Raw genomic sequence first — 12866 nt, forward strand, 5'->3', positions numbered from 1 at the left:
TCCCTCCTCTACCACTTCCTCCTTCCCTTCTTCTCCTCCCTTCCCTCCCTCACTCTTTCCTCCCGCCATCCCTCCTCCCTCCCCTCCCGCTCCTCCCTCCTCTTCCACTCCCTCCTTTCCCCCTCGCCTCCCTCCCTCCCTCCCTCCCTTCTCCCTCTCTCTCTCTACTTCATAACAAAGTGGTTTGTAGCAGAAGGCATCACCCTGACGCTTAAGGACAACCCTGAGCTCTCGGTCAGAGCATGGGACGGTAACCCAACCGCCAGCAGGCTATTACTACACTGTGAGACCGGCGGCCTAAAGAAACGACAGCGAGCCGTTTAAAGAAACAAATGTCTTCTCACCAGAGTGTCCCTCTTCTCCTGTGGGCTGCTCCAGTATCTCCCCACCCCGGAGCCGTATTACTGCTAATAGAGGGGATGTGTCTGGGCAGATGGAGCTGGCAGCCAGCACGCCCTGCCTGTATCTGCCTCACCCAGGTTGTCTGTGTGTGTGTGTGTGTGTGTGTGTGTGTATGTGTGTGTGTGTGTGTGTGTGTGTGTGTGTGTGTGTGCGTGTGTGCGTGTGTGCGTGTGTGTGTGTGTGTGTGTGTGCGTGTGTGTGTGTGTGCGTGTGTGTGTGTTTTTAACACACAGATAACAGGGTTTTTCTCACAGGATGTGATGGATGAGCTGTGAGCCGCTGTTGGCTTGTGTTCTTTATTTATTTATAAGTCACGTATGTGTTTGTGTGTGTGGGAGGTGATGTTGAGGTCAAGTCTCTATGCTTCTGAGAGCTCATGCTCTCATGCACCGTTTTTTTAACAAAGATGGAATTATAAGAATTGCTTGCTAGCAGCTGTAGTTGCTGGTAAGCTAGATTGTTGAGTAGCTTATGTTTTAGATGGAATATTAATCTATTACTGAGCATTGTTGCATATAATGCAAGTTCACCGAATAATTTGACATGAAAGTATGCTGTACTTTTTAGTATTACTATATGTGGCGCTTTGATCGACAGCGACTTACAGTGAATTCAGACAATATACAGTATGTCATTAACGAGCAAGTATAGGGTCTTTGCTTACAGTTTAGGATGCAGAGATTGGGGATCGAACCTAGAAACCGTCACCCTCACCAATAAAATACCCTACATGCAGGATTGAAGACGAAAGCTTTTGTTTTATCAAAATTAAACATTAACATCATTTTATTAACAATAATTGCTCAAAAAACAAATAAGAATGACATCATGGTCTGGATCTGAATACTTTGATGCGCAGCCAGGCCTGAACGGCCTCCTTGATAGACAGGACATCAACAGCTCAGAAAGCCGTTGTGGAAGAGCTTTGGAAGATATGTACTGTACAGCTATGTACATGGTTTCATCTGCTCTGCAGTGAAGTGTCCTTATAGGAAAAACTCTAGTATTTTGTTACACTGCGCCTAGTGCAGCCATAGCACCTTATGTTTCTCTTTTAACATTGATTGCCTCGTTTTGCTAATTTGAATTGTCTCGTTTCTACGGAGGCCACTTTTATGTGTAGCACAACACTAATTGTTTTTATTGCTAAAAGTAAAGTTCCTCCCTGTCTCTTAACATTTCAAACAAACATTGATTAATGAGTGCACTCTAATTTAAGTTGTTTTCATGCACCACAAAACCCTGGGAGAGATGTTCAGTGAATCCCAGTTAATACTGTTTGCCATGAATCTTCTCAATGAACGTTGTTTTGTCGTCATTTCGGACAGATGATCATTGAGGTTTATAAAAGTATCTGCATAGATCATTTAGGTCAGGGGCTGGGCATTCTCCTATCTTAACTATCCGAAAATAAGAAAAAAATATAAAAAGAGAAAAAAATCGGTTTAGCACCAAACTCACGGCCCCCAACGCCCTTCTCCACCTCCTCCTCCATCTCCTCCATCTCCTCCACCAACGCCGTGAAGCGACCCCCCCCAGCTTAAACCCTGAGATCCTCTCCATCCGACCCTACACCCTCCCCCTGGCTCAGTGGCTCCCGGGCGCCACCAGGTACCCGTTGAAGGTGATGTAGACGTCGACGTCGTCGCTGTACACGGCGTTCTCCCGCTCGCGCTTGTACAAGCGCACCCACACCTCGTCGCCGGCCGCCAGGTCCAGCAGCACGCTCTGGCTCTGCATGATGGAGCGCTCGCTGGGCTGCGCGTACAGGATCACCTGCTCCTCGTCGTTGTGCATCAGGTGCAGGTAGGTCTCCTTGAAGTTCCACGTGTGGATGTTGACGTTGAAGTAGTACACGCCCGGCACGGAGCAGTAGAACTTGCCCTTGAACATGTTGAAGTGGCCCAGCAGGTTGACGAACACCGTGTCGAACACCAGCGGCTGGTAGTAGTCCACGCTGTGCAGCGCCTTGCGACGCCCCACCGAGAAGGAGGAGTGCGTTGTCTTGCAGGCGTCCCCCGGGGCCCCGGCCTGGCCCTTGCTGCCCTTGGGGCCGAAGGGGCCCCTGAAGCCGGGAGTGCCTTCCAGGCCAGGCTTGCCGAGCGTGCCTCTCTCTCCTCTGTCGCCCTTGTCACCTGGAAGCACGGGGGATTACGGTAGGGTTAATGCCGCGGGACAGCGTGCCAGACTCAGAGTTTAAAGGATTACCTTTGGAGGCTAAAGGATTGGTGCGTCCAAAGCGGAAATCGTGTATGAACAGAAATATGCTAGGGTAGGATTCTAACACCTCTTGACAAGCTTTTATCAAACACAATTGCGCACGCACGTGGGTGAGAAACGCACACAAAACGAACACACGCACGCATGCAAGCACACACACACACACACACACACACACACACACTACAACAAGCCAAATACTTCCAGATTAATCACAATAATAAGCTTGGTTTTGTATACTGAAACTGGTACAGATCGAAACAGTGTTTATGCCAAAACACCATTTTTTTTTTTTTATTAGTTTATTTCATTTCTTAAGAAATAGTTTAGACTTGCCTTGACACTTCCATATATTAAGGTAACCTACCTCACAAAGGTGTTGAGGACCCTGAACGAGTGCGAGCGAAGAACGGGCAGAGGGCAACATTATATCTTGATCCCCGTCATTATTCTGTTTCTACAAGTGTCGACGAGTCCTACCCTGTAAATTGATCAGCTAATGTATACCTTTGCAATTAATATATTGTTTGCAAATGATAAATTCGCTCATGTGGCATCCATCTTGAAATCCTTCTGGGCTCTAAGCTGTCTCCATCTTTTAAATCAGGGCTACTCCCAAGATTTACCCATGTTTTAGCAGGGCTGGTCATGGAGAAGGAGGATGAGGCGTTTGAGGTCGACAATCTCAGTTAATCGGGTTTGTTTTCTGGTTTCCATGGCTGCAGCACACTCTGTTTGTGTGCCAATGTTTTTAATATCTGGCAACTCGGGGTACTCTGAGGATAATGTATCATACACAGCCCTGTGTGTGTGCGTGTGTGTGTGTGTGCGTGTGTCTGTGCATGTGTGCGTGCATGTGCGTGCAAGTCCGTATGCGACTTATTGGTTGAGTCGTATGCACCCTACAGACCTTACTAAATATACTATATATCCCCACACAACTTGTGCAAATCATCTGTACTTCCCAAATAACGGGCCGGGTGGATGGCTCGGTGGCTCCACCCACTAACGTGTTCCCCAACTATGTCGGCAGTACGCCTTGTAGCCACTACAGGTTCGATTCCCACCTGTGTTGGGAATCGAACAACACAGGTGGGAACCAAAGCCCATCAAACAGGTTTTGTTGACCCAGGCTGACTAATGATATCTCACTGTTGCTGGTCTCTCTTTGCGTCTTCCAAAGTGCTTTAGGGACATAAAACCCTCTCAAAACAGAACCTAAATAGACTGGGGGACACCATCTTGTTTGCGTTAGTCCCCCCCCCCCCCCCCCCCCCCCCCTTTTCCTAGACAGAGAACTTTTTCCTAAACAAAGTCTTCTTCAGATTTCTCCAAGGATCATGACCGTAAATGGAGCCGAAGCTATTTGTAGTCACGTGACCAATGTTGATGCCCTGAATATTTCTTCCGTCTAACGCATCCCCAGTATCTTCATTATAAGACGTGCATACTATATGTTTATATGTCCAATGCCAAATCAAACTAGACTTGCATGTGCATGACATCACTAGCATAATGTAGTCAATAGTATAATTTGACAGACTGGCAACAACTCTGGTCTCTGGTCTACCAAGCAGGGAGGGATAGAATCCTTTTTAAACATCTGCAGACAATTGGTGTTTGTTCTAGTGCTTTAGTAAATCATAAGATAAGTCTGCCCCTACCAGTGATGAAAGTGGGATTGAGCGCAAGGGATTTAACTATGGAAATATATGTGTGTTGTATCTACAGTGTGTCCCCAGAGGAAACTGTGGTCTGGTCTAAATTATAGCCCCACAGATGGAAATTAAGGACTGTGTGTGTCTATATAACCATGTGTGTGGGTGTTGGCAGTATTCTGTGTGCACACTTGTTTGCAGTGAAGGATTTTTTGTGTTTGTGTGTGTGTGTGTGTGTGTGTGTGTGTGTGTGTGTGTGTGTGTGTGTGTGTGTGTGTGTGTGTGTGTGTGTGTGTGTGTGTGTGTGTGTGTGTGTCTGTGTGTGTGTGTGTGTGTGTCAGCTGGGACATCTTCTCTGGTTGGCTGGCTGCTGTTTCACCCTGAGCCTTACTCTGCAGATCCGTGTTGGAACAAAAGACTGTGCTTTCAACCGTGCACGTGCAAATACACGCATGGGCCAACACACACACACACACACACACACTGTCTTGGCAGCAGCCACACAGCATACACAAGAACTACATTCTTGTGTGTGATTAAAACTGTGAGCAAATGTGTGCGTGTGTGAGTATTTGAGGTTGTATGAATACAGGTGTGTTTTGTGTGTGTGTACAGGGTTCTGTGTGTGTGTGTGTGTGTGTGTGTGTGTGTGTGTGTGTGTGTGTGTGTGTGTGTGTGTGTGTGTGTGTGTGTGTGTGTGTGTGTGTGTGTGTGTGTGTGAGCGTGCGCATGCGCGTGTGCGTGTGTGTGTGTGTGTGCGTGAGAGGTTATATGAATGCAGGTGTGTGGAACAGTTGTTCCAAATCTGCGCAAGGTCACACTCAGGTAAGCTGACCGCGACCTCTCCTTCATGCACCGTGTCATCAGCATGGTAGGTCAGAGGTCAACACTTCTGGGGGCATGTGTGTGCACGTGAAAGGTTTATCAGGGACATATTAGTGTTGTATCGTCTGTGTGTGTGTGTATGTGGGTGGGTGTCGGTGTTATACAATAATGTGTGCCCCCGTGCATGCATATGGATAATTGTGCATTTGAAAATTGAACTGGGACTTGCAATATATGCATACTGCATGTGTCTTGTTCTATGATGTGTGTGTGTGTGTATGCATGCAGATGGAGGATTGCATGTGGGTCCCTTTTCTGCGTTTGTGTGTTCTCATATCAGAGGCTGTTACTATTAACCTAAAACTGTTCCTCGTTCTCTCCATGTTTGATGTGGTCGGGGTTCAGAACCACAGTCAGACTATCCAATGGCAGGCGGGGCCAACAGATTAGAGCAGATTGTTGCTGCTTGGACAGCTCCACCCGTTTGGGCTGCTAAGGTGACGATATTAAACTTCTTTGGTGGTGTGGCATCGGAGAGAATAAAATCCTTTTCTCACTTTCACCTCTCTCGCTCTTTCATGTCCTCTGCCTCTCCCTGTCAAATTTCTCTTTTTCTCACGGATAACACGCACACACGCACACAAACAAACACACACGGTTCCCCACGAACACACACAGTTGCTCTCACACGGACACACACACACAGTTCCTCAAAGACACACACACACACATACACAAAGTATCTCTCTCACACATGCCAGACCTCAGCAGTCGTCCACAATAAACAAACGCATCCCAGAACTAAGCGATTCTGTATGGTCCGAAACAAACAAACCGGTGGCCGGTTGTTCACCGGTGTACCAGCCAGCCAGCGCCGGCCAGGTCACGGCACCCATGAAGGAGCCAAGTGTGAAGCCAAGACACACGCTGACGCATTAATTAACGTGTGGTCCGCTTTGTTACGTCCATTGAGACGGTTGATTAGCGAACCTTCAAAAACCTTCTTTCCCTCTAAATGTTCATGCACGGGATGAGAGAAGTCTGAGTTCTACTTTTCAACGGGACTATGAAGGGATTGGATGTTAGTTGGATTAGTGAGACGGAGGCTTTTGTTGGATGTGTAACGTTAGAATTTCTTAAAAGACAACCGTCGCTGTTTTTCTCCACCAACACATTCAGTCTGGCTCCTGAGCTGCTAGTCTCTAAATATAGGGCTTATATATATATATATAATATAGGGCTCTGTGTTGTTCTCACAGAGAACAACACAGTGTGTGTGTGTGTGTGTGTGTGTGTGTGTGTGTGTGTGTGTGTGTGTGTGTGTGTGTGTGTGTGTGTGTGTGTGTGTGTGTGTGTGTGTGTGTTAGTGTGTATGCGTGTGCGTCTGTTACCTTTAAGGATGGTCATGTTGATGATGGTGTGGACCTCAGTGGCGGCCTGGTAGCGGGCGGGACTATCTGGGGGGGGCTGGGAGTGGGTAGAGCCGGCAGCTGGGGGCTCCAGGTGGTCACAGCAGCGTCTGCATGGGCGGGTCAGGGGCCGCGAGGGGGAGGGCACGCACGCCACGGGGACCAGCAACAGAAGAAACAACCACATTGCGCCGGAATCCTAGAAGGCAGGGGTTGCAAGGGATTGTGGGAAAGATACAAGTGAGGTATCAAGGGCTGTGGCTGAATTTGTTCACCTATTCAGTGCACTATTTAGTGCACTACCAGTGCTCTGTCCACAATCTCAGTGTACAAATCTGGTTCCATAAATAGGGCACTATTTATTGCACTGTTAAAGAAGTTGTTAAACAACTTTATCACATGATGCATGCGTTTTAATTGTCCTTGGATGCTAAGAGTACGTATGGTGCCATCCAACCCAAGTCGGGGTGTTTATCCAACCAATATACATCACATTTATAAATTCCGGATCATAATTAGTGTCCCAATTGCCCTTATCTCTGCATTATTTGTGCCCTAATTAGTTTTCTCTATAGTGTCGACTATGAAGGGATTAGGGAATGAGGCAAATCTGGATGGACCAGGCTTCCATCCTGATAAATCGGATTTAGCAGTTGGCCAGATTTATCCTGACCTTTTAAAAAGGTCATCAAATGAAAATGCTAATCAACTGCATGTTCTGCAAACATAATAAGTCTGCTCTAAATTGTTGCCAGGCAACAAGTGATCTGGTTTTACTTTCCTTACGGACACATGTGTGTGATAAATGTGTGTGTGTGTGTGTGTGTGTGTGTGTGTGTGTGTGTGTGTGTGTGTGTGTGTGTGTGTGTGTGTGTGTGTGTGTGTGTGTGTGTGTGTGTGTGTGTGTGTCAACCACATGTCAACAACATATATTTGTAAGAATTTATTTGAAATAATTAATCTATGGTTTATTGTGACCTCCAAAGTAATATGGAGGTTATGGGCAAGAGTGTGCAAGTGTAAATAATACTAATATTATAGAGCTCTGGTAGTGTGGTTCCACTGTGATTCCCCCCAGGTTAATTCCCTTTGTGAATCTCTCAATCAGTAATCACAGCCAAACCCTATCACACAAGTTCATAATCCATGAGGGAAGAGACACTTCTGGACACTAATGGATCTTTGAGGGACTGCGTGACTGCCCAGGTCTATTTAGGAGTGTGTGTGATTCAAAGACGGACAGGGTGTCCACTGAGGCTACCCCATCCAGAAATAAACTCATCTCGTAGAAAGATGCTAGCACTACCAGGGTTTAAGGTTAGACTCTGGACCCTGGCTGACTACATGGTTTTGTAGTGTCATTGTAGGATGTTGTATTGCTGGTGATAAACCAGGCTTTTGCCATACCTGCAACTCTCCATTCAAGTCTCCACTCAACTTTGGCATGATGGTTGTCCCAAGTTAACGCCTGCGGGGATAGTGAGTCAGAGTTATCCAGCCGTCTGGCTTCACGGCTGAAGAGTTGTAAACTGATGTGATTCAGTCTGATCAGCCCTTTCACATGCCTCTTCACTTGACACCGGCTCCTCCTTAGTGCCCTACGGTAGTCTGAAGAGGTGCTTTGGTTGGGCATTATAAGCAGTATAATCCAGTCCGGTCCCCTAGCCTCCTGACAGCATCCTGATTCACGGAGTAATCAAAATAGTGTTATCCCAAATAATGATAACAATGTTAAAAAGATTCAACAAAATGCATGGATGGCCTTTTCCTCTGATCAGCAGATTTTATTGCTTTGCTTTAAACCAGAATTGGAAAGATCAAAGAGGGAAAAGGCATCACACTGATTGGCTGGAGTTTTCAAACAATGTAATGCCACGGCATTACATTGCTGTCCAGCCAAGGCAAGCATGATGTTCCTTGTGAAACGCAAACCTGAATATTTTGATGGTCGAGCATTTTGTTGTTTTAACCCTTTCATCATCTGCTTGAAATAAAAGTACAGTGAGCGTGTGTACATCGCCCTGCACCAAGTGATGAGTCGTGGTTTGACTGTGGATGGGACCATGATTCAGTCTCTTTGTATAAACGGGAGGCATTCCAAGACCTTTCATACATTTAACTCCTTTTTTGTAATTAAACATTTTCCATAAAATATATATAGCTTATAAAAACAGCAATCTTCCAGGACCACACATACATATCAGCGGCCCAAGTTGGCTCCCAACTCCCAGGTTGGAGCCCTACATAATTTCTTCGGACAGGTTAACAAGTCCATACGTGTCATTTATAAAGTACTTATCTTCTGGTGATGTGTGAAGGGTTTGGTGTTTTCCCTGAAAGTTGCTTTACTGTCTAGAGACCAAAGTTAGGGTCCTCTTAGATTGTCCTTCAGCGCACACACAAACCAACTTACACACCAGCTCACAATGACACCAACCAACGCATACTCAACAACACATGAGCATCAACAAACACACACACATTCTAAACACATGCTTCAACTCTCACACACACACACGGACACACACACAAACACACACACAGCCACACACACACACACACACACACACACACACACACACAGACACATCAACATACACACCAACACACACACACACACACACACACATCAACATACACACCAACACACATATTGGTCCATTGCAAACACCAAAACACACACACACAAACACCAACTCACACACATTAAAGGTTGGGTAGGTGATTTGCGAAACGCCAGCAGATTTTGAAAATACACAACTCAAATGGTCCTCTCCTTCAACGCTGACTCTGACTCCACCCATTCCAAGTACCTGGACGCGCAATCATGCACGAGCGCGAACAGAGATTCGCGAGAGCGAGCCAGGCTAGCGTAGGTTTTCGTTTAACAACATGGCACTACATTCAGCTGTAAGTTGCACCCAGTACCGCGGGAAGTAGGAGTGCTGGGGGTGCTGCAACACCCCCTGTCCGAGGCCCTGTCTTATCACAGAAAACGATCATTTCTAAAAACTCCGGCCAAAGTGGAGATTTCTGAAAACGCCGGTTATGTGTTGTCGTGTCAACGGGGAGAAACGGGATTTTAGGTTCTGAAGCGTCACATTATGCACCAGGAAATGCTTAACGTCATGTGAGCGCCCGCTGTACCGTATTGGTCCGAATATAAACACAAACCCCATTGTAAGACGACCTATATTTGGAAAAAAGATTTGAAGACCAGATCCGTTTTTTATGAATAAATAAATTGTATTCATTGAAATAATATACGAAAATAAAAAGGCATCGAATAAAACACTGCATTGCCACTAAACAGTAGTGCAAATAGGCCGTACTGATGTGTACACCAAAGACTATTCCTGACACTCCTCTGCCCCGCTGTGTTCGCTCTGGCTGTGGTCGCTCCGAACTGTTTCGGCCCGTGGCAAAGCGAGTCATCCTCGCTGCTGTCCAAGGCATTTTGAGACGCAGCATTTATTTAATGCTCATATGACCTAGTGCTGAAGGTTATATGAAAAAGTGTGAGGGTAGCGGTGGTGCGCTAAACTTGTTCTGTGAGCAGCTGGATGTGAACGATCGATTTTCAACTGTCCGCGCATGCACTGGTGTAATTGAGCTGCGCTGCTATACATCTTTTTTTATCAATGTAACGAGTTGCGAGTCTAGTGCAGGAGTTTTTTTTTTTTCCCAGCACTCCCTGCTGAGAATACGTTCTCGCTGCAATGGTTGGACCAGATGTTATAAACATTAAACGGTCACATAAATCATTACTATTTTTAGAAAATGTTTTTTGTTTGTTTCATATAATTGTATTGGAAGTCCTGGTTTTCACTAGGGTTGCCGCGGTGTGGACATTTTCACACCGAGTAATACACTCGTCTCCACACCGGTATTACCGAGTATAAACGGTATAAACTTTGAAACTAGGTCAACCGCCACACAAGCATCGGTTTTTAGACCCTTCTCGTCCTTCAGTTGCCGCCAACGTTCGAAAGCAGCGCCTAGGATTATTCTTGATTTCAGTTTTTCTCTTTCAGCGTTTTTATTATCAATTACTCTCTGAAAAACAGTTTTCCTTCTCTTTGCTGGTGGTGGTGGTGGTGGTGGGGATGGTGGCGTCTTGTCTGCCATGGAAATTGTCTTCTACTGCTAGGTCCAAATGTGGATTAACTAGTTCCAGTAGCTACCGCAGGTTAACAACAAACAGGAGCTTGCTCTGGGTCACGAGCTCTGGGTCACGAGTACTGCACGAAGGGGTCGCGCGCGGGGCGCGGGGGAGGGGGACTGCAGTACGACCGTTTGATTGACGTACTTACTGTCCAATGCAACTCGGTGGCAATGGAAATGATTGGCTGGAGTTTTTCGAGCCCTGCCCGTTCCACAGATGATTGACTTGTTTAATTTTCATGTCAGTACTTCTAACTCAGTGGCTGTAAGCGGGTTATGATAAGGATTTCAAGTAATTTTGCAAAAATGGCCAAAAAAGCAAATCACCTATACAACCTTTAACTCACAGCTGGATGAAGCTGCATCCCAGCTGCGTTCACCGACCACTCTGCAGATGTGTTGGTGTTATATAACATTAAGCTGCATCCTTGGAGTTTCTCTCACTCATTCATACCCCCATTTACCTATTCTACTGTAATAGTCATTCAATCATTCATTGACTCCCCCACACACACATAGACACACAAAAAGCCTACAGCAGCTAAAAGCTAGAGGGAGGTATTCTGTAAAAAGAAAACAAAAGTGAGGCAGCAGATGTTGTCAGCTTGATGTGGAAGAGAGACAGGAGAAGAAGGGCTAGGCCATGTATGAATGAACTGTCACCAGAAACCGCCCACGGTGTTCAAGTCTCTCCTGCTGCCTTCAACCCCTTCTCTCTTACTCTCTTCCAACCCCCCCACCCCCCTCCCCAAACACACACACACACACTCTCTCTCTCTCTCTCTCTCTCTCTCTCTCTCTCTCTCTCTCTCTCTCTCTCTCTCTCTCTCTCTCCCTCTCCCTCTCCCTCTCCCTCTCTCTCTCTCTCTCTCTCTCTCTCTCTCTCTCTCTCTCTCTCTCTCTCTCTCTCTCTCTCTCTCTCTCTCTCTCTCTCTCTCTCTCTCTCCCTTCGTAAGTTAGGCGAGGCTACAAATAATTTGCATAGTGATACATGTACCGAGGTTGTATCAAGGATGCATTTCAATGTGTCGTCTAAAAATGTACTTACAATGTACCACAATAACATGTTTTTATCATATTTTAATCGAAACCAATGGCTGACATAATGTAGGCCTAGATACACATCGTTATCACCTCGCAGGAATGATTAGGATACGTCAAAACGAGTTGGGTTGTTTATAGGTGAGGATTTCATATAGTAGGTCTACAACTATAGTGACGATTCTGGCCAACCCACAATGACTCCATCCGACCGACAGCCACGTCTGCAAAACACCAAGTTTGGCTCGCAGCTGCCATCCGGTGAAATAAGACGCAAGGATCGTTTGCAAAAGCTCGTCAAGTAGTCAGTTCGTTAACAAAAAAAAAAAAAGAATACAACCCGATGTTCACTCGAGTTTTTTTAAGTCAGCAGTTGCATGCATGCTGCTGAATAGGCAGTTTCGGAGCAACTGACCAAAAAAGTGTCTTCTTCGTGCAGGCGATGCTTTATTTAACGTGCCCATAGGGCACTACGTGCAATACAAGCGCTGTTGTTTCGGGTTTTCCCGGCTCACGGCGCGCGCTTTAGGTGGCTTACCTCGAGGAGTTTCACACAGCTGTTGAGGATCCTCGCGGGCTGTGCTCTCACAGTAGAGTAGACTCCTCGTGTAAAACAGCTGGATGGGCGAATGAGTCAAGGAGCTTCTCTCTCTCTCTCTCTCTCTCTCTCTCTCTCTCTCTCCGTCTCCCAATTTCTCTCTCCCCCCCCCCCCCCTCTCTCTCTCTCTCTCTCTCTCTCTCTCTCTCTCTCTCTCTCTCTCTCTCTCTCTCTCTCTCTCTCTCTCTCTCTCTCTCTCTCTTCCCATTTTCCTTCTTTCTCTCTATCTCTCACTGTGTCTCTCTTTTTTTCTCTCTCCCCCTTTCTCTCCCGCTCTCTCTCTTTATTTGATTATTCTAGCTCTCTCTCAAGGTCTCTCTTTCCTTCACCCTTTCTCTAAAACTTAGCCATATTCCCTCCTGAGTCAGAATTTAATTCTTCCAGAAGAGAGCTCTCTCTCATCAATCACTCTCTGGGAAGCATACACTTGAGATTGACGCTACCAACAGAGCAAAAAAGGAGAACTAAATCAATGTCTAACGCTTGCAGCCAAACCCGACAGCTGTGATGTCGGTTCTCTTTGTTTTTCACAGATTCCGTTGCATTCTG

General features: G+C 46.3%; 1 protein-coding gene across 3 annotated transcripts; it reads right to left on the minus strand.

Moving 5' to 3' along the window:
- Positions 1 to 1140: 1140 nt before the first annotated feature.
- c1qtnf6b (C1q and TNF related 6b) lies at positions 1141 to 12421 on the minus strand. Of its 3 annotated transcripts, XM_030351494.1 has the most exons (5): positions 12258 to 12408; positions 8080 to 8194; positions 7922 to 7982; positions 6497 to 6713; positions 1141 to 2537 (listed from the first exon to the last, which is right to left on the minus strand). In XM_030351494.1, the coding sequence occupies exons 3-5, from the start codon at positions 7958 to 7960 to the stop codon at positions 1990 to 1992; spliced, it is 804 nt and encodes a 267-aa protein (XP_030207354.1). In that variant the 5' UTR covers positions 7961 to 7982; positions 8080 to 8194; positions 12258 to 12408; the 3' UTR covers positions 1141 to 1989. The 3 variants fall into 3 exon arrangements, with proteins under 3 accessions (XP_030207354.1, XP_030207356.1, XP_030207357.1); XM_030351496.1 differs by lacking the exon at positions 8080 to 8194 and having other exon boundaries at positions 12258 to 12412; XM_030351497.1 differs by lacking the exons at positions 7922 to 7982; positions 8080 to 8194 and having other exon boundaries at positions 12258 to 12421.
- Positions 12422 to 12866: the final 445 nt, after the last annotated feature.

This window comes from Gadus morhua, chromosome 3 (assembly GCF_902167405.1).
Source record: "Gadus morhua chromosome 3, gadMor3.0, whole genome shotgun sequence".
Lineage (NCBI taxonomy): Eukaryota > Metazoa > Chordata > Actinopteri > Gadiformes > Gadidae > Gadus > Gadus morhua.